The 20,365-nt window shown below is 53.2% G+C and overlaps 1 protein-coding gene across 2 annotated transcripts in view; it reads right to left on the bottom strand.

The window, feature by feature from the left end:
• The window catches only part of SCN5A (sodium voltage-gated channel alpha subunit 5), a 110,283-nt gene that overhangs the window by 53,846 nt on the left and 36,072 nt on the right, over nucleotides 1-20,365 (bottom strand). For both annotated transcript variants that reach the window (XM_056129063.1, XM_056129062.1), the window contains 8 exons: nucleotides 17,193-17,423; nucleotides 15,907-15,970; nucleotides 14,483-14,624; nucleotides 13,716-13,913; nucleotides 12,378-12,557; nucleotides 11,513-11,884; nucleotides 7,859-7,991; nucleotides 6,866-7,104 (listed from right to left, as the gene is read on the bottom strand). In XM_056129063.1, the coding sequence (XP_055985038.1) occupies nucleotides 6,866-7,104; nucleotides 7,859-7,991; nucleotides 11,513-11,884; nucleotides 12,378-12,557; nucleotides 13,716-13,913; nucleotides 14,483-14,624; nucleotides 15,907-15,970; nucleotides 17,193-17,423 (1,559 nt within the window). The remainder of the gene's footprint in view (nucleotides 1-6,865; nucleotides 7,105-7,858; nucleotides 7,992-11,512; nucleotides 11,885-12,377; nucleotides 12,558-13,715; nucleotides 13,914-14,482; nucleotides 14,625-15,906; nucleotides 15,971-17,192; nucleotides 17,424-20,365) is intronic.

Here is a 20,365-nt window from a genome sequence, read left to right on the forward strand (position 1 = left end):
TATAACTGTTCTGTTTCTTTTTTCTTCAATCCCTTTTGGGAATCCGGATCCCTACGTTTAGAATATCTCTTACAAAAGACATATTACTGAGTTTTATTTCTTTATGAAACTGACCACCTGTCTTTTTATCAGTGAATTCAATCCATGTACTTATTATGATTTCCAATTCATTTGGATTTATGTCTAGATCTTAATTTGTGTCTTTCTTTAATTGTTTCTTTTACTTTCTCCTTTCTCTTCTACTGGATTGAATTTTTTTTAAATCCTCTACCTTCCTCTCTCCTGGTTTGAAAATAAGACATTCCATTCCTATTCTGTCAGTTGTTACCAAAAGGTTTTAACACCAGGCTTGAGCTAATGAAGGCTGAGTTAATTACTATCACATAGTGTTAAAGTTCTAAATACACTTTAGATTTCCAACTCCTATCCCGTGCCTACCTTATATGACACTGCTGTCCAGTATTTTAGTGCCTTCTTTTTTGTACCTTCAAATCAGTCATTGTTGCTATTATTGTTTTAAACATTTAATACCTGCTGAGTCTTTATCACATTCTTAGCCATTCTATAGCCTACTATTCCTTTTCTGGATCTTTCCAGGCCTAACTTCTGGAACCATTTTACTTCTTTCTGAAACTACAAATGTTTGTTGTTGTTTCAGAGTGACAATCTGAGTTTTAAAACTCTTTATGGTGTTTCACTAATAAAAATTTTTTTAAAAATCTATAAATAAAGTAAGTAAAGTAAAGGCCCTCCCGTTGATCATCGATTTGCTCGAGCGGGCCCAGTAACGTCTCCATTGGAGACTTTGTTGTTACTGTGTCTGGCATATTGAATACGTCACGGGGAGCTTGCCAGGCTCTGCTGTGTGGGCGAGATACTCTCGGTAGCTTGCCGGGCTCTCCGAGAGGGGCGGAGGAACCGAACTCGGGTCGGCCATGGTGGCTGCATGCAAGGCAAACGCCCACAACAAAAAAGAATCATTGCTCTGGGGCTGGAATGATAGGTAGGGCATTTGTCTTGCACACGGCCGACTGGGGTTCGGTTCCCAGCATCCCATATGGTCCCCTGAGTACCACCAGGAGTAATTCCTTAGTGCAAAGCCAGGAGTAACCCCTGTGCATCGCTGGGTGTGACCCCAAAAGCAAAAATAAATAAATAAAAATAAAAAAACTTATTTATTTGCTTACTTGTTTATTTTTTGAGGAGGTCACACCTGGCAATGCTCAGTGGTTACTCCTGGCTCTGTGCTCAGGGGACCATATGGGATGCCGGGGATCAAACCCGGGTTGGCTGTATGTAAGGCAAATGTCCCATCCCCTGTACTATTGCTTAGTCCCTGAGTTTTAAACTCTTAAGGTTTCTTGTTGGTTAATTTGGTGCCTCCAGCTGTGCTCAGGGAGTTTGGGGATCACAGCCCATGATACGCAGCCAACTGGACCGGATAATTCACTGCTGGTGCCCAGTGATGCTGGAGGCCATAGGGACACATGGGTAGTGCTTTGGTTTGTTTCTTTTAGGGGTAGACCCCGGTCTGACACTGCTGGTATCTTGTGAACGTTCTTGTGGACCTTGCCATCACTAACTGAGGTTCTTTAGCAGGCAATTGCTTTTGTTTTGTTTTGTTTTTCAAAGGGTAAACCCAGTAATGCTCAGGAATCACATCTGGTGATAGTCAGGGGCCTACATAAGATGATGGGGATTGACCCTAGCTGGCCTGTATGCAAGGCCAGTGCCCAACCTGCTGTCCCATCTTCCTGGCCCCTGTTTAAATTTTTAAAAAAATTTTTGGTCTTGGGCCACACCTGGTGATGCTCAGGGGTTGCTCCTGGCTCTGCACTTAGAAATTACTCCTGGCGGTGATCAAGGGACCATATGGGATGCCAAGTATTGAACTTGGTCAGTCGTATGCAAAGCAAATGCCCTTCCAGCTGTACTATTGTTCTGGCCTGCAATCTTTCTTTTTGTGATTGTTTGATAATGTCTTTCATTTTAAAGTTCACACATTTTATCATGAAAGGACCAGAAATATTTACTTTTATTTCTCCCACACAGGATATATTGTAATTCTGGTTTCCAATGGCTAATATTTCTCTTAAAATTCACAAGCATTATTTCTTTTTGGCCTTATTGTTTTTCTTTCTGGAACTCTGAGCAGCTGAAAGCATATGCATGACCCAATTCTTCCTCCACATCTTTTAGCCTTTAGTTTATATTTTCTGCCTTTTCATCTTTCTGACTTTCTATATTACATTCTGGGCTACTTTCTTAGAGTTAAACTTAATTAAATTTTCTCCTAGTACATGCTATTTGGTTTAGCATGCTATTTGATGTGTACATTGAAGTTTTAAACTCAGTGGTTCTAGTTTTCATTTCTAAAGATTTTATTTAATTCCTTTGCATATCTTATTCTTCAATTCATTCTTTTATGTCTTAAGTTATTATATACATTCTTATTTTATCATCTCTATCAAACGGTTCTGTGGCATTCTTAAGCGAATGAGCGTGTGTGTGTGTATGTGTGGGAGTGATTCTGTGTGTATATGTGTGAGTGACTGTGTGTACGTGTGTGTGTTAATGTATGTCTGGGAGTGACTGTGTATGTCTATGTGTGAGTGACTGAGTGCATGTGTGTGTGAATGTATGTGTAGGAGTGACTGTGTGTGTGTATGTATATGTATGAGTGACTTGTGTGAGTGTGTGTGATTGTGTGGGAGTAACTGTGTGTACATGTATTTGTGGCTGTGTGAGTGTACAGATGTATGCACTGATCTTGCTCCTGGTGGAGTATTTCCTTGTATGTTTTGTAATTTGGGGGATCCAGTTCACCTTGGTTAAAAACTTCCAGAGAAGGTGACTGCCTTGCTCAGAGCTCCAAGATTTCATTACAGAGTCACTCTATGAGTTAATTTACTGGGCATAGGTTCTAGAAAAACTCAAGTATAAGCCTGAGCCCCGACTCTGTGTAAGACCAAGTTCCCAGGTTTTTCGGATGTTTCCTCCTTTCCTCCTTAGCCAAAGCTACATGGTTCCTGACCGGGTCCCAGCATGGCCTTCCCTCTGGTTCACCCCGTTTCCCTGAATGGAGGGTCAGATTCGTGTTCCAAGTCATGCTCACAATGTCTTACAACTGTGTCTTGGTTTTTTATTGGGTCACTGAGATCCAAGACTCAGATGACTGTCAGCAGCATCAGGACCTCAGGGCACTGCAGAAGCTGGTCATATATTTATACTGCTCTGTGTTTTTGTGGGGGGTGGAGAGAGAGGCAGCATTTCAAGCAGTGCCTAGAAAACCCGAGGCCACTCCCAGGGATGTTCTGCCAACTGGGCCGGCAGTTCAGTGATAGGTGCCAAGGATGCAGAGCCGTTCAGGTCCTGCAGTGCTGAGGCTCACCAGGACAGCCAGCCCGGAAGTGCCCGGAGGGGCCTCCAGAGCCACACCCAGCTGCTGTGTGAGAGGCCACCTGGTGTTGGGGTTGACACTCAGGTCCCAAGGCCAGCAAAGCACGCATCCCTGATCACTAAGCTATCTCTCTCCCTGTCCCTTCTCTTTTAAAGTTGGAAGTTGGGGATGCCTGTGACTTTCTCATGAACTTTGCGACAAATGTCCAAAGAATGTGCCCTATTTTAAAATGTTTCCTAATTGTAGACTTTTCAGGGTTTTTTTTCTCTGTAATATTGCTAAGAACAGAAGTTTCATTTGCCTATTTCCCTTGATAATAAGATGAGCAAAGCGTTCATTAAATCTACTGAGCTTTATGGGTGTGTCTTAGCGACCTGCTTAGAAAAAAATGGTTTGTCCTGGGCTAGAGAGAGAGATCAACAGGGGCATACATGCTTGGCACGTGGGTGGCCCAGCTCCGATCTCCGACACCACGGGCTTCCCCAAGTACTACAAAGAGTAACCCCCGAACATAGAGCCAGGAGCAACTCCTAAGCAATGCTGGTGTGGACCCCCTCAAAAAAAAAAAAAAAGGAAAGAAAGAAAAAAAAGGAAAAAGGGCTTTTCCTAATTGTTAATTTGGGGGATCCAGTTCACCTTGGATAGAAAAGGAAAGAAATTAGGAAAGAAATTTGGTCCCTCCAGTCCCATAGTTAGGAAAGAAAGAAAAAGCTTCCAGAGAAGGTGACTGCCTCGCTCAGAGCTCCAAGATTTCATTCCAGAGTCCAATATTATTTATGCACACTTCTCTTTTTGGTCATGTTTCTTCACATTTAATATTTAAATCATATAGATGAAGTATATAGAAGCATTAATTATAAGACAACTGACATCTTCCATTATAGCACTAAAGCTATCCAAACAGAAAAAAATACGACTAACATCCACTTGTAAGGCCTATTCCTAACAACCAAACCTCTACTGTATGCCACTGCGATTCAATCTCCTCTTAATGACCCAGTGACACCCCCAGTGTTTGGTCACCTTGATTTGCTGCTCATCCAACCCAACGGCACATTCCAATAAAATCACATTCTCCCAGAAGCTGTATAGCCACTGTCTAGAGACCTGACAGCAAGGCAGCCCCGACAGTGGTGAGACACAGACAGACTGAGCCAGTCACCCCTTCTGTTAGCAAACACAGGACAATACAGAAAATAGAATTACAGCAAAACTGACTCATAGTTAGGAAGCACTGTAGCACTGTCCTCCCGTTGTTTATGGATTTGTTCAAGTGGGCGCCAGTAACGTCTCCATTCTGAGACTTGGTGTTACTGTTTTTGGCATATTGACTATGGCAGGGGGAGCTTGCCAGGTTTTGCCGTGCGGGCGGGATACTCTCGGTAGCTTGCCGGGCTCTCTGAGAGGAGGGAGGAGGAATCGAACCCGGGTCAGCCGTGTGCAAGGCAAATGCCCTACCTGCTGTGCTATGGCTCCAGTCCCATAGTTAGGAAAGAAAGAAAAAAGTCAGGATAAATCCTGTAAAGAACTATTAAGCCATATAGAGCTCTATCTATGGAAAGCTGCATGAGGAGTACTCATGGTGTGGTCTGAGAGATCTACTGGCCAGGGTGTGGAGGTGGGTCAACTGTGTGTCTGGGCCCCAAACAGGGCTGGGTCTGCAGGAAGAAAAAGTGTGGATCAAATGACCTCTCTCTCCACCTAAACTTGAAAACACCTTTTGGAGACCCGTCTACCTCTTTCCAGTCCAGCCCTGGGACCCTCTGCATTTACCTGGACAGAACCAGTAGGGCCCTGTCACTCAGAGACAGGAGACAGAAGCTGTATGTCCAGCTTTGCCTGGACAAATGACACCTTCAGGCCTCAGTTTCCCATCTTTATAGAGAAGAAGTAGGCTTCAATTTGACCAAGAATAAAAATCAGAACCCGACATTTGACTTCCAAGGATAGTCTCTTCAAGAACAATAATAATAACCATAGCTATCATTCATTTTGAATGTCTTTTGCTTATCAAACTAAGCCAAGCATATTACACACATTATCTTATTCAGTCCTCATTAGCTTCCTATGAGGTTGGTACTGTCATACTAATTTTATGTTTATTAAATTCAACAAATACTTATTGTGCCAATTACTGAGACTAAGTAATTTGTTTGAGGTCACATAGTAAGAGATGAGTCAGAATTCAAATCTGCTCTGTATGATTTACTCACTACACTCAGCTAACCATCCATCATCCATCCATCCATCCATCCATCCATCCATCCATCCATCCACCATTCACTCATTTATTCATATATCCACCCATTATCCATCTTTCCAACCCACCCCACCCATACATCTCTCTATCCTCTTCCTCCTCTTCTTCATCTAACCATTCATCCTGTTCCCTACCCAATAAACAGGAATGCTCAGCTATGCAAGCAAGTTTGTAAGAGAATCATGTATCTTTCTGCACACTCTCTCCTCCTCCATCTAACTGCTAAATCTCACATCCCTACATTTTTAAGGCTCACGACACACACTGGTTTTTGTAACCTCTGTACCTTTTCACTAACTTTATCCCTTATATCTCACTCCCAACTGTATCTCTCAGCTCCTTAAGACTTGCTGATCCTGAGACTCCCTTCTCCATGATGTCTTCTTCTTCTTTTTTTTTCTTTCTGGGTCATACCTAACAGGAGTTACTCCTGGCTCATGCACTCAGGAGTTACTCCTGGTGGTGCTCGGGGGACCCTATGGGATGCTGGGAATCGAACCCGGGTAAGCCAAGAGCAAGGCAAACATCCTATCTGTCGTGCCATCGCTCCAGCCCCTTAAAATTTTTTTTAAACAGTTGTTCTGCAGACTTTTTTTTTCTTTTCCTTTTTGGGTCACACCCGGCGATGCACAGGGGTTACTCCTGACTCATACACTCAGGAATTACTTCTGGCTCATACACTCAGGAATTAATCCTGGCTCATGCACTCAGGAATTACTCCTGGCGGTGCTCAGGGGACCCTATGGGATGCTGGGAATCGAACCTGGGTCAGCCACGAGCAAAGCAAACACCCTATCTGCCGGGCTATTGCTCCAGCCCCTTTAATTTTTTTTTTTTTAAAAACAGTTGTTCTGCACATGGCAGACTTTTTTTTTTCTTTTCCTTTTTGGGTCACACTGGCGATGCACAGGGGTTACTCCCGGCTCATACACTTAGGAATTACTCCTGGTTCATGCACTCAGGAATTACTCCTGGCAGTGCTTGGGGGACTATATGGGATGTTGGGAATCGAACCTGGGTTGGCCGTGTGCAATGCAAATTCCCTACCCGCCGTGCTATCGCTCCAGCCCCCTCTGTGATGTGTTCTATGATGAGTCTCACCTTCAGAAGATCTTTTTGTGCACCCACTTCCTCCTTCCTTACCCAGGAAGGCAGTGCCAGGTGGCTGAGACCCATTTGCACCAAGCTGTTCAAATGGCCCTTACCAGATTTCCGACTTGCAGCATCTCCTCAAACTCGGTCGTCATGTTATAGTGCTCGAGTGCCATGAAAAGAGTGTTGAGCACGATGCACATGGTGATGGTGAGGTCGGCAAATGGGTCCATGACCATGAACTTCACTTTCTGCTTGATGGATAGCCAGAATGGGCAGCAATCCCAGATCAGGTAGCGCTGGGCAAAGCGGTTCCAACATGGTGGACATTTGCGGTGAGACTCCTCCAACTCTGGGGGGAGAAGTAGGAGAGAAGGTCTGACTCACTGGCTCCTGGTAAGAGTGTGGGACTCACCTAGGGAAATGGCAAGGCTGTTAGTGAAGGACACGGGGACAGAGAGAAGGGACGGGAAAAGCAAAGTTAACAGGTGACCTCTGTCCTGGCTTCTGACTGTGGAAATGTAAGAGCAGCTCACAGGGGTGGAAGGCAGAAAGGATGTGGGAGAAAACCAGAGGCAGGACAGATGTGGACGTGTTAGAACAGATATGAGGGGTTGGGGTAGGGAGGTGACTGAGACAGGCCAGAAGAGATGTGGACACACGTGGGACGAGAGGGAATAAGATGGAGGTCATAGTGCCATGGTCAGACTAAGACGGATGTGGTATTTCCTGTCCCAACTTGGCTGGGACAGGAATCGGATGCTGGAATGGTACGTAAGGGAAGGGTCAGGAATAGGCTAGCCCAGGCAGGTGTGAGGCAGGCTTGTCCTGGTGGACAGGAGAGGCCTGCGAGAGGACAGGATGAGACACATAAACACAAGGATGGCCAGGACAGAAGCGGAAGGTGGGGAAGGGACACTGGCACGGCCCCTGTGGGTGCCTAGGAAGCCACTATTGCAAAGGAACGTGGACATTTAGACGGAAGGTTCTGGTGGCTGTGGATGTTCAAGGCAGGTGGATCAGCTGGGGATATTGAGATAAGTCTAGACTGGAAGTGGGAGCTCTGGGTGGTTCTGGGGAGGTGTGTGTGGGGGGGTGGTACTGACCTTCCAGTGCACTGGTGAGGACGCTGACCGCGCTCAGGGCCCGCTGCCGCTCTGCTGGCCCCTCGAAGCCATCCATGAGTGGAACCTGAGGGGTGAGCATCTGCGGCCTGCCCGGCTCCTCCGAAGGCGTCGTCTGGGGGCAACCAAGAGAGACAGGTCAGTCTGAGACAGGGCTCCTGCTGGCCCCGAGTCAGACCCCGGGGCTACAGGGGACAGAAGTCTCAAAGGGACACTGCTTTTTTTTTCTTTTTGGGGTAATACCCAGTCATGTACAGGGGTCACTCCTAGCTCTGCACTCAGGAATTACCCCTGGCAGTGCTCAGGGGACCATATGGGATACTGGGAATCCAACCAGAGTTGGCCGCATGCAAGGCAAATGCCCTACGTGCTGTGTTATTGCTCCAGCCCTCAAAGAGACACTGCTTCTGGGTTCCTCTACTCCAACTCCCTCCCAGCTAACCCTCTCCGATCCTCTCACAAATCGCCCTTTTCTGGCTTCCCACCTCGCATCAGTGGGGAGGGAGGAGAGGAAGTTCCAAGCACCAAATGCTGCCCTATGCATCAGATAGAACATGCAAAGACAGTCTGGGAGTTTTCAGGGACCCCAAACTCCCTGGAGCCAAGAGTGTAAAGAAGCTGAAAAATCTTCATGGTCTAAGTGACAGGAAGAGAAGTATAAATCAGAATGCTTACTCCTGGCCCTGGGCTCAGGGAACACTCCTGGCAATGCCTAGGAGACCATAATGTGGTGTTGGGGATTGAATCGAGGTGAGCCACGTCCAAGGCGAGTCACATATCTCCTGTACTAGGTCTTGGACCCCTCAACGCAGGAGTCCCAAGCATCTCCCCCACCCCAGCATAGAACCCTGGGTGCTACTGGAACACGATCTCTCTGATTAAAAACACGGCCTGGCACTCAAAGTAATTAGACGGATCTTGGTTGGCTGAAGGCATCTCTGGGAAGCAGGAGGCTTGTGCTCAGACTGGCTCTGTGCCTCACTTGCTAGCTGGACATAGAAAACGAAGGTGAACGTCTAGCACTGGAAGAAGGATGGCTGATCAGCATCCACCCCTCTGCAGCTGGGCTTTCTCTGACAAAGGGCAAAGTGGACATACCACTCTCTTTCCTACCACTCTCACACGGGGCTAAATGAAACTGAGTGTCCTCGGAGGCAGCTCTGCCACCGGCTGGCTAAGTCCCGACTATGAGCCAGCCTCTGTTTCCAGACTAGACCTAAGCAAGTCGTGCTTCGGGAGGGCCCGGCGGAAGCAGCGAAGGCATTCCCAGGAGCTCAGGGCCTGCTAATCTCTTTAACTTTTTTTTTTTTTTTGGAGAATGTCTCCATCTTGCTCTGCTAATTCCCTTAACTTTGCAAATGACCCCCTTGGCCTGTTAATCCCTTTAAGGGTTACAAATGGGCCCCAAAGCAGTGAGAATGGGTGAAGTCAGAGTTCCCGTAATGAGGTGTTTGAACTTGGATTCCTCCCGACATATGCTGTGCAAGGAGATGATTTTCTCTCTAATGAGATTAGGAAATTCTATTAGCTTTCCAGGCGGCCGACCTGATTCCACAAGGCCGCACTCCAGGGCTGGGCCTGCAGGGCTGCTGTGGTCTCTGGGTCTCAGTACCCGCGGGAAGCCAGGCACCCACCCCCAGGTGCGGACTAGAGGGAGCTCCCAGACGACCCTGAAGCTGTATTTTGTCCACCACGTGTTTCCAGGACCGTCTTTCAGACTCCCCACTCCAGGGGAGGATAAAGGCCCCAGAGACCCTGCAATGCACTGCTGAAACCTCTACCATTTCCTGTTCGGTGATAGCTATAATGGATCATAATAATAGTTACTAGGCACGGGCAGTACTGGTCTGAGTACTGGTCTGACCTGGGCAGGTCAGAGAACTCTTTTGCAGTCCTCACTGCAGCCTGCTGGCATGAATATTTGATGCTTTTAAATAGGGGCCAGGTCCAGAGGTGACCCATAGCAGTGGCCTCCAGGCTCAGCCTGGTAATGGTGTATAGGCCTGGCAATTTGGTGCTCAGGCCCCACGGCGGGTGGGATGCATGTGGTGCCAGGGATCAAGCTCAGGGTCCTGCATACGCCAGGCATGTGATCTTTCCCTTGGCCTGTCGCCCCTGCCTCATGGATATTTATCTTATTCCCACTTTACAGAGGGGTAAGTCGAGGTATGGAGAAATAAACATCTCTTGGACCCACAGTGTGAGTGTCTGAGCGGGAGCAGGACAGTCTACTTTGCCATGAAGCCCACCTTTGTCCTCCTGACCGTGTCCCCATTCTACCACAGGCCTTGGGGGCCTCTCCTGGCTCCCTGTAGGCCTTGCAGTCTGAGCCGCAGGTCACCCTTTCCCCCTGTGAGCAGCTCCGGGCAATCTGCTGGGAGGTTGGGCTGGTGAGCTCTCGGTGGCTGGCCACTGGTCTGTCTCACTGAGTGCTGAGGCTGCTGCTGGCCTTTTGTGATGTGGCCTGTCTCTATGGACAGTGAGTTGCAACTGCATTCTTCTCTACCACACTTCTCCTCTAAGAGGCAGGATGATCTTCTGCCCCAGGGCCTTTGCACTTGCACCCCCAGCCTAGCACACACTTGGCCCACAATAATGCGTTATTAGGGTACTATCACACTCCTGAATGCTGGCACACTGAGCATGGCTGCTTCGCCCAGACATGCTCATGGATCCTTGTGATCATCCCCAAAGGAGTGTTTTTATTTCACTGAGGCACAGAGCAATAAAAGTTTTCTTGTTGCGTGTTCATGACCACCCAGCTGGGGAGCTACGCCCTGGGATTCAGTCAGTTTTTACCTGCATCTTAGGAGCTGAGCGCTCTTCCCCACACACCTCTGTGTTCCTGAAGGCACTTAGCTCTTCCCGAATGGGAGTTCCCTGGTCCCCTTTCCTGCCTTTCTTCTCCTACACCACTTCAGACCTAGTTGATTACTGGCATTGTAAAGTACTGGGATAATCCAGACTTGGTGAAAGATTGCTGCTTCTTTTTGTATTTAGGCTTTTTCTCAGGAAATCTCCCCCAAGCCCCCCAACATGCCCAGGTTCCAGCAGCTCGACAGGAGAAACCGTGGCACACACAGGGACTCCACCATGGAATCTCCATGGCCTGGCCTGGCCAATTGCTGGATATTCTTTTTTTTTGGGGGGGAGGGCGTGGGGCTCCCAAGCAATGTTCAGGAAGCTGGCGGGACACCTGCAGAGCTACTCAGTCACCCGGACCTGACAGCTTAATGCCTGGGCTCAGTGATGCGATCTTGCTTGGGTCAAGCAGTGCTGGGGGCGGCCAGGGCCATGCTGGCAGTACTTGGGGGCCACCGAACTATATCCGGAAACACTCCAGGGCCTCTCCAGGGTTATACCTAGGGCAGCTCAGTGATCTGTGTGATGCTGGGGATGGAAATTGGGGCCCAGGCACATGCGGAGTGTGTAATCCATCCCTCTGCGCGCTCTCCCTGGCCCTAACAATCCAACTGTGCTCACAGTCTATCACCGTTCCATTTCCTTCTTGTTCTGATTTGGGCCTGTGCACCCGCCCTGGGGCCGGCACACGCTGGCAGAGGACAACCCGCAGTAGGTGCTCAGTAAATAGCTGTCGAGGGTTGGAGGGACCTGGTGCAGCGTGGGCTGGCTCACCGTGTCTGGGGGACGCTCCAGCATCATGGGGCGGAGGAGGCGACTCCCCAGGGAGGTGGCGTCACCATCGCCGGCCCCCAGCAAGGAGACCACCCCGTTGCAATCCACGGTGCTGTTTCTTTTGCCATTGAGGACGTGGCCGGGAGTTGAGGCCCCAGGACTTGGCTGTCCCTGAGCACTGGGCCGGCGCAGGGGCCAGGGCACTGGGAGGGACATGCGGTGGCTCTCGCTCTCCCCGGCTGTGCTGTTTTCATCGTCAGCGAAATCGGTCTCGGAACCCAGGTCTCGCCGGCGGAAGGTGAAGATGCTCCCGCGGCTGGAGCGTGGCTTCATCGAGGTTCTGCTGAGGCCGTGGGTGAGGCTGAGTCGATTCTGGAGGGGTAAAGGACCAGGGTGGGAGCTCAGTGAGTGCCCCTCTGGCTTCTTGGTGCAGGGAGGGCTTTAGACGGGCCCCATGGGAAGGGGTGGGTGGAGCTGGGGGCTGATCAGGGAAGAGGAGAAGGACTAGAGGCTATCCTGCACCTTTGGGGTCTCCGCACCCCTAAAGTCCATTCTCGGAACCGGAAGAAGGGGCTCGGGCAGGATCAGGGAGGGCCAGTTAAGCCCCTTATTCATCTGGGAGGTCCCAGCTATCTCTACCAAGGTGTCCCCCTGTCCCCGTGCAGGTTGAGGGTAGCCTGACATTCGAGCCTACCCCAGCCCTGGGCCCTGGGCCCCTCCACTTCTAGAAGGGCCTCGGGGAGCAGGCCAGCTAGGAGGGGGCTCATGCAAGTTCTCCCTGGGGCACAGCTCTGGGGCTGCTGTTGTGCCCGGCCCCTCTGCTGCCAGGCCCAGGTGACAGGGATAGAACAACCCTGGGCATTACCAGTGCTCTGGGGCCATCTTCCGAGTCGGATTTGGGGAACCTGTCATCCCCTCCCTCCTCCGTGCCAGAAGACATTCGTTTTCTCCTCTTGCTCCTTCTCTCGTGCGTGATCACCGGGGCCAATGGGGACATCTCCAAGGAGCTGCGAGACACGGTGTCCACACCCCGGATGGTGAGGGCCTGGAGAGGGAGGAAGGATGGGGTGTCACTGAGTGTGTGGAGGCAAGGCTGAGGATCTCGTTTCCCGAGAGCCGGGGGAGGGGGGTGCAGGCTGCTGAGGAGCTCAGACTGAGGAGGGCGGGGTAGGGGAGAGGGAAGCCTACAATGGGGAGGAGCCATGGGAGAGAAGAGGGGGTGGCAACTAGAAGGCAAGTGTTCTTCTAGAAGGTTCTGCTGAAACCCAGTGCCAGGGAAGGTGCCCTGGGCAGGGAGAAGGAAGTGAATGCCAAAGGTGCTGTCTTCCAGGGCTCACTCTGATCCCTAGTGTGTGGGGCTGTGGGGTACGGGCAGCGGCAGCAGGACTTCCTGTTTATTTGTTTGGGGGAAACACCTGGATGAGCTCAGGGCTCACTCCTGGCTCTGTGCTCAGGGGACCAGATGGAGCACTGAGAATCGAATTGGGGCGAGTTGCTGTATGCAAGGCAAGCGCCTCAACCCCTGCACCGTTGCTCCAGCCGCGGGACTGACATTCTGGGCTGCTCCAGGCTCCAACCTTGGGACTTCCTCACTAGTCCCAAAGGCATCCCTGGAGCAGGCGAAGCTGGGTCCATGACATGAGGGTCTCCCAGTCACCACACCCACACTCACAGGGTCCACCTTGGCCAATTTTGCCCAGCAGGAACCCACTACAGGCATTGTCTTCACCCGGCAGGGAGTTCGTTTTTATCTATACCATAGATACCATACTCACAGACACCAGCCTTACCCAGCACACACCAGCTTGACCCAGCATGCACCCTGCTCACAGGCACCAGCTTGACCCAGCATGCACCCTGCTCACAGGCACCAGCTTGACCCAGCATGCACCCTGCTCACAGGCACCAGCTTGACCCAGCATGCACCCTGCTCACAGGCACCAGTCTTCCCAGCATGCACCCCGCTCACAGGCTCCAGCTTTACCCAGCATGCACCCTGCTCACAGACACCAGCCTTCCCAGCATGCACCCTGTTCACAGGCACCAGCTTTACCCAGCATGCACCCTACTCAAAGGCACTAGCTTTTCCCAGCATGCACCCTGCTTGCAGGTATCAGCCTTATCTAGCATGCACCCTGCTCACAGGCACCCACAATCAGGTGAAGGCTCCATCTGGAGGCTCCTTGGTGCAGTGCTCACCCACCTCGTGTTCCTTCTTGAGCATCTCCATGGCTTCCTGGAAGCGCTTTTCCTTCTCCTCGGTCTCTGCGATGGTGGCTTGGTTTTGCTCCTCGTAGGCCATGGCGACCACGGCCAGGATGAGGTTCACCAGGTAGAAAGAGCCCAGGAAGATGACAAGCATGAAGAAGATCATGTAGATCTTCCCTGCAGACCTCAGTGTCTAGGAGAGCAGGGAGAAGAAGTCATCGTCATTGGGGCCCCCTGGCTGCCTCAGAGTCAGGCATTTGTGAGTGTCCACAGTCTGGCCGGGACAGGGGCACAGCGAAGGGATGGGAGAGCATGTCCACCTCCTGAGGGAAGTGTTCAAGCCTCGACACAGCAGAGACTGCCTCACTGATAGGGGTCAGGGGAAATGGTGCAGCCACAGAGGAGACGAGTCCTTCCCAGGGGCTTCAGGAGCCCCCCAGAGCAGAGGGTGTCCTAGAAACAGTGATGGCTACTGGGTCCACAGGAAAGCCCCTACGTTGTCCTCCTTGTACCCTGACCCACGGGGCACAATCCCAGCGGCTACTGGAGCTCCCCTCACCCAGGTAGGCTGACCACCCCCAGGGGAAGCTGACCTGGGGCGAGGGTGCGGGCAGCAGGGACTGGGCTGAGCTGACTGAGTGTCCTGTTCGCCAGCTGCAGGGTCCTGTTCCCTCCCTCTCAGCCCTGGCTAGTGGAGAAACTACAGAGGCCACTTCCAGCTGGTCACTTGCACCACCCGAGCCCCTGGGTGCACCCACACACCTGTTGGTAGAGGCGTTCCCAGCAGTCCTGCGTCATCAGGCGGAAGAGCGCGAGGAAGGCCCAGGCAAAGGAGTCGAAGCTGGTGTAGCCATGGTCGGGGTTCTGGCCTGCCTTCAGGCAGCGAGAGCCCACAGGACATGTCCTGCGGTCAGAGATACATGCTCTGTCCCCTGTGCAAGGGGTTGTCTGCCCCTGGGACACCCCTGGGCCTGATGTGGGCAGCCCAGTGCAGGCGCATGAGGTCGTATAACACAAACCCAGTGCTACACATGGGTCCTCTGCAACTCCTCAGGTGCCTGCATTGTCCTCCTTGTACCCCGACCCATAGGGCACCATCCCAGCGGCTACTGGAGTCGCCCTCACCCAGAGGAAGCCTGGCCACCCCCATGAGGAGCTGAGCTGGGGTGAGGGTGCGGGCAGCAGGGTCTGGGCTGAGCTCAGCAGGATGAATGAAGCCCAGGATTCAGGGCGGAGACTGGGCCACGGGTTGCAGGACGGCTGTGGGGTGAAGGCAGGGGTCTGGCCCCCTGTGAAGAACGCGCCCAGTCACAGGAGTGCATGCATGGCACACGGGGGAGATCCAGCCTGCACAGGAAAGTGTGTGCGTATTCGTGTGTGTGTGTGTGTGTGTGCATGTGTGTATGTTTGAGTGTGTGCGTGTGTGTGCATGTGTGTACGTGTATGTATGTGTTTGAGTGTGTATGTATGTGTGCATGCGTGTGTACGTGTATGTGTGTTTGTGTGCGTGTGTGTGCATGTGTATGTATGTGTTTGTGTGTGTATGTGTGTGCATGTGTGTTTTGAGTGTGTGTGTGCTTGTATGTGTGAGTGTCTGTGTGTTGTGCGTGTGTGCATGCATGTGTGCGTGTGTATGTGTGTGCGCGCAAGCGAGGTGAGGGGTGTGAGGAGAAGAGGGAGGAAAAGAGGCAGAGAGGGAGAGAGTAGATGGGGGGGGGAGAGGAGGAGAGATGGGGAAGAGAAATAGGGCCATGGGATGACTGGGGACAATCTCTCCAGCCACAGAAAGGGCTCTGGAGAGGCCAAGGAGGGTGAGGCTTGTGGCATTGGAACCCTGACCTGGAGCTCGTGTATGCCAGGGCATCTGGAACCAGGCTAGCAGTTGGCCCAGGTTTTGCTTGCTCACTGGCTTTGGAGGCAGCCTGGCTGCGGGGGAGATGGTTCTCACCCGACTCGTGGCCCTGAGTGGGGTGAGCCGGATGGAAGTCTGTGGAAGGGGGCTCACCCTGGGATGGGAGGGGGAGGGGCCTGCAGGACCCCCTCTGGCTCCCTGGGGGTGGGCAGGCTGTCAGGGTCTGGCAGAGGAAGGCCTGGCAGTTCTGGGGCCAGGGGCAGCGTGGCAGGGGTGCATCAGTACAGGGGCTGCCCTAGCTGGGCAGATGGTCCTGGGCATGGGTGCCACGTACCCGGCGTCCGAGCTGTTCCCACACAGTAGCACGTCCAAGGTTCCTTCCTTCAGAATGTAGTTCTCTGGGAGAGAAATGGCCCAGGTGAGCGGCCCAGACACCTGGGGCTCCCACCTAGTAGAAGCCCTTGGGATTCCCTCCTCATTGCTGACCCTGCACTGGCCACTGGCCTCTGCCCACGCAGCCTCAGATATCCCCAAGGCTTTCTCCTGCTCTCCCTCAGAGGTGCAGCTGCAGGCCCCGTGGCCAGGAGACACGAGACACTCTCAGGGGAAGCTTTGCTGCACCTGCCCATCAAGGCCTCTGGGGCCCTGCCCGAGGTGAGGTGGCGGGGCCTAGGTGGGCGGGTGGAGGGGAGGGTCACTTAACTGCTGAGTCTCTGTGTGGCCCTTGCCTGGCTTGGGGCCCATGTCCTCACACAGGCTCCAAATTCAGGTGTGTGTGTGTGTGGGGGGGGGGGGGGGCTGCGTCAGAGGAGACTGCAATCCCCCTGTCCCCAGTGCCATATCTCTGATCATGTGCCAGTCCCCTCTTCCTGGCTTATGCTTCCAGGCATAAACCTACCATGCCAAGCACTGACCAGGTGCGGAGAGGACCCCCGGGTGCTGCCTCCTACTCACAGGGTAGGCTCCAGAGCCTTCCCGGGAGGCTCAGCACATGGTGTGGCGTCGGAACACAGTCAAACCACAAGCAAGTCAAACCATGCACAGACGGACTGACCATGCCTCTGTGGCCACAGCTGGTCTACATCAGCTACCCGCACTCTGCACGGCCCATCGGGTCCCGGGGCCCCAAACCTGGCCTTGGTACTCGGGGTGATGGACATATTCAGAGATGGGAGAGTTGCTTCGTACTCAGGGTGATGGACATATTCAGAGATGGGAGAGTCAAAAAAAAAAGCAGGGACAGGACAAAGAGGGGCGCCCCTGACCTCATCCAGACATGGAGTTCGTTCTACCTACCCCCTTTCCTGGCAGGGAATGTGGAGTCACCCAAGAAGCCCCTAAACTAAACTGTTGAGGCCTGGAGCCTCTTTAGAGCTGCCCCCCCCAACCCTCCCACTTAACTCTCCCCACCAGCGGCCGAGTCCTCGTCACCTGGCCCTTCTGGCTCAGTTCTGCCTCCATGAGTCACAGCTCTGACCCCCACATCTCACCCCATCCTCCCTGGGGCAGGAGCGAGCAGCAGGGCCTCTGAGGGGACGAGGGGTCCTGGGGTGGGTGGGAACTGCTCTATCCCCAGAGCCTGCCCAGCGCCCCGTCCTGGGTTGCAGTGTGAGTGGGCACCTTTGCTGTTGAGGTAGAGGTCCAGCGACTCCCAGACGCGGCCGTCGGCCTCCACGGAGCCGTTGGTGTCATTGAGCAGCGTGAAGTTGCGCACGCATTTGTGCCGGAGGTTCCCCATGAAGAGCTGCAGGCCGATGAGGGCAAAGACGCTGAGGCAGAAGACGGTGAGGACCATGACGTCGGCCAGCTTCTTCACGGACTGGATCAGCGCCCCCACGATGGTCTTCAGGCCTGGGGGAGGGCAGGAGGCGGCGGAGTCACCTCAGGCTCCGGCTGCCCCCTTCCTGGGGATGGGGAGGCCGTGGTGGCCCCGGGTCCAGGTGGGCCATGACATGGGGGTGCTGAGTAAGGGAGACCTCCCTGGTTGGGGTGCTTCAGGTCAGAGCCCTCCCCGACTTCCCTCCACCTCCACAGTTGTCCTGATTTCCCCCAACCCCCCCGAGAGGGCACCCCATGGCTGAGACTTCCCAGAATTCTTCCTCTCTGGGGGTTCTCTTGGCTCCCAAGGGGAACTGTTAGCACGAATGTGTGCAAAGAGGCCATGACTGGCCAGGAAGCAAACATTAAGTAGGGCCTGTGTCTGGCTGGCTGGGCCCGGGACACCAAGCCTGCCCCTTTGAATGCCTTTTGTTTGGGTATTTTATTTTGGGGGCGGGGCAACACCCAGCAGCAGTCTGGAGCCTCAGGGGTCGCTCCTGGTGGTACTCATGGATTGGTGGGACCACATAGTGCTGTGGATTGAACTCAGGCTTCCCACCTGTAAGGCTGCACCCAGTCCTTGGGGTATCTAGTCAAGTCTGCTCCTTTGACAAAGGGTCCCCCAAGGAAAGAAGCTGGTCAGAAAATGGGGTCTCACAAGGTCTGTGGGCAGTATCCTCAGGGACCTTACCCTGGTTCAGGCCTCACTGCAGGAGTGGAAGTGACCCACGTGACATTCTCTGCTTTGCTCCAGCCCTGGCATCCCAGACCCATCCAGCCCTCCCAACGCTGAGGCCCACTTCCTAGTTGTTAGAAGCCCAGCTGCACCCTGCAGAAGCCCCACACAGCGAGGGGAGGGGACACGTGGCCCACGGCAGCCCTGTGTCGAGTCCGAACAGAGTGCGGGCCCCCGGGGGCCTTCTGTCTGTCAGCAGCTGGCCCCAGGCCCCCTCCCTGCCCAAGAAACCGCCCCCCTCCTCCGCCGCCCTCCACTGCATCCATCCAAGCGGCCAGATCTCAGATGAAGCTAAATCAATCCACTGTCCAGACAGTTAATGTGTGAGGAGCGCCTGTGGCTATGTGCCCGAGACTGTGTGCCCCTGGCCCAGGAACCGGGCAGCGGCAGGCCAACATGGGGGGCAGAGGTCACCAAAGCTGCTGCCTGCCAGGGCTCAGGGGCACGCAGCAATCTGTGGAAATCATCCTGGCAGGTGTTGGCAACTGCCTGGCACAGGGGACCCGGCAGAGGACAGGGGGAGAGGGTGGGGTGGGGTGCTGGTACCATTCATTAACCTTCTGAGGGCCAGAATTCCTCCTTTCTGGGGGTTCTAAGATGACTCAGTGGGCACACTTGGATTCTGCCTACTGAAGCGAGGGGCCGGGGCTGGAGGGAACAGGCCAGGGGGTGGGCGGTGGCCTGCAGTTTGAGTAGCTGCAGAGTCTGGACTTAACCTCACTTGTCAGGCTCCTGTCTGCTTGGAGTGTCCAGCTCAAGGCCCAGTCAAGGCATTTCCTAGGATGCTGGACAGTATCTTCTGGGGAGAACGAGTCGGGAAAAGGAATGGGTTCTTTCTGAAAGACCCAGGCCAGGAGAAGTGTTCTACCAGGCTGGCCATGGAAACCGACCGTTCCGACTTCATTCCATGGGGAAAGCTATCCGCCGCCCAGAGAGACCAAAGGCCCTTTCAGATCCAGCATGGGGGACACCTCCTCCAGAAAAACTTCCAAGATGCAGACCACAGCAGTTTTTGGTCCTCCACTTCTGGGCTGTTGGCAGCTTGTAGAGTTCCACAGGGTCTGGGGCCAGCCTGGCGGACTCCTTTCCCCGCCCAGAACAGAGAAATATGTACCTTTTGCACAAGGAAAGAGACAGACAGAAAGAAACATGGAGTTTCTTATCTGGAGTCTGTATTATGCTTCTGGGCCTGGAGGTTGTCCTTTGACCCCAGAGGCAGACCCCCCAGGCATCTGAAGTGTCTCCATGGGGGGCTACATGGAGGGACTGGAAGCAGACGGCCCCACTTACTTTTGTTTTTTTGCTTTTTTGGGTCACACTGGCGATGCTCAGGGGTTACTCTTCGCTCATGAATGCACTCAGGAATTACTCCTGGTGGTGCTTGGGGGACCATATGGGATGCTAGGAATTGAACCCGGGTCGGCCGCGTGCAAGGCAAATGCCTACCCGCTATGCTATTGCTCCAGCCCCAACAGCCCCACTTACTACTTGCAGAAGTTGGGGCCACTGTTTTTTTGGGAACAGCCCTAGGGCACATCCCTCTGGTGGGTTCAGATGCCAGGAGAGAGACATTCTGGCCCCCAGGGAATCTGTCTAGTAAGACAGTCAATCTTGCCAGGGGGAATCTAAACTCCGAAGAGATATAGTTTTTTTTTTGGGGGGGTGGGCAGTTCTCAGGGGTTACTCCCTTCTCTGTGCTTAGGGATCACTCTAGCTGGTGTTCAGGGAATCACATGGTACCAGGGATGGACCCAGCTGTACACAAAGGTAGTCCCTTCACCCTTGGACTCTCTCTCCAGCCTTCCAGGGAGCTTAAAAAAAAAATCAGGATCCACCGTTTACAGAGGGGGTGTGACCACCTGGCTCACCCCTTTCTCCTGCCCAGCCAGACCCAGGGCACACTGGCTGTCCCTAGAGATGCATCTCCTCCAGCCCTGCGTGGGCTGCCATCCCAGATGGGTTTGGGAAGGGCTTCTGGGCCCTGCCCTCATAGCTCTGAAACCACCGAGCTCTGGGAGTGGGTGCAGGCTGGCATTCTACAGAGGCCATCCGGGCTCCCCAGCTTTGCCAGGGACAGTTGCCAACATCTGTCGGGGAGAATTTCTCCAGTCTACCATGCACGCTTGCTAAACCTCTACCGCACCATGCAGCGAGGGCTGTTAGACGCCAAGGCCCGCGGACACCTGTCCACAGAGTCGCTTCCTTTTACCCGGTGGGCTGGGGCTCTGGCTGAGCCAGG

This window comes from Sorex fumeus, unplaced genomic scaffold, assembly GCF_029834395.1.
Source record: "Sorex fumeus unplaced genomic scaffold, SorFum_2.1 ptg000072l, whole genome shotgun sequence".
NCBI classification, from domain to species: Eukaryota; Metazoa; Chordata; class Mammalia; order Eulipotyphla; family Soricidae; genus Sorex; species Sorex fumeus.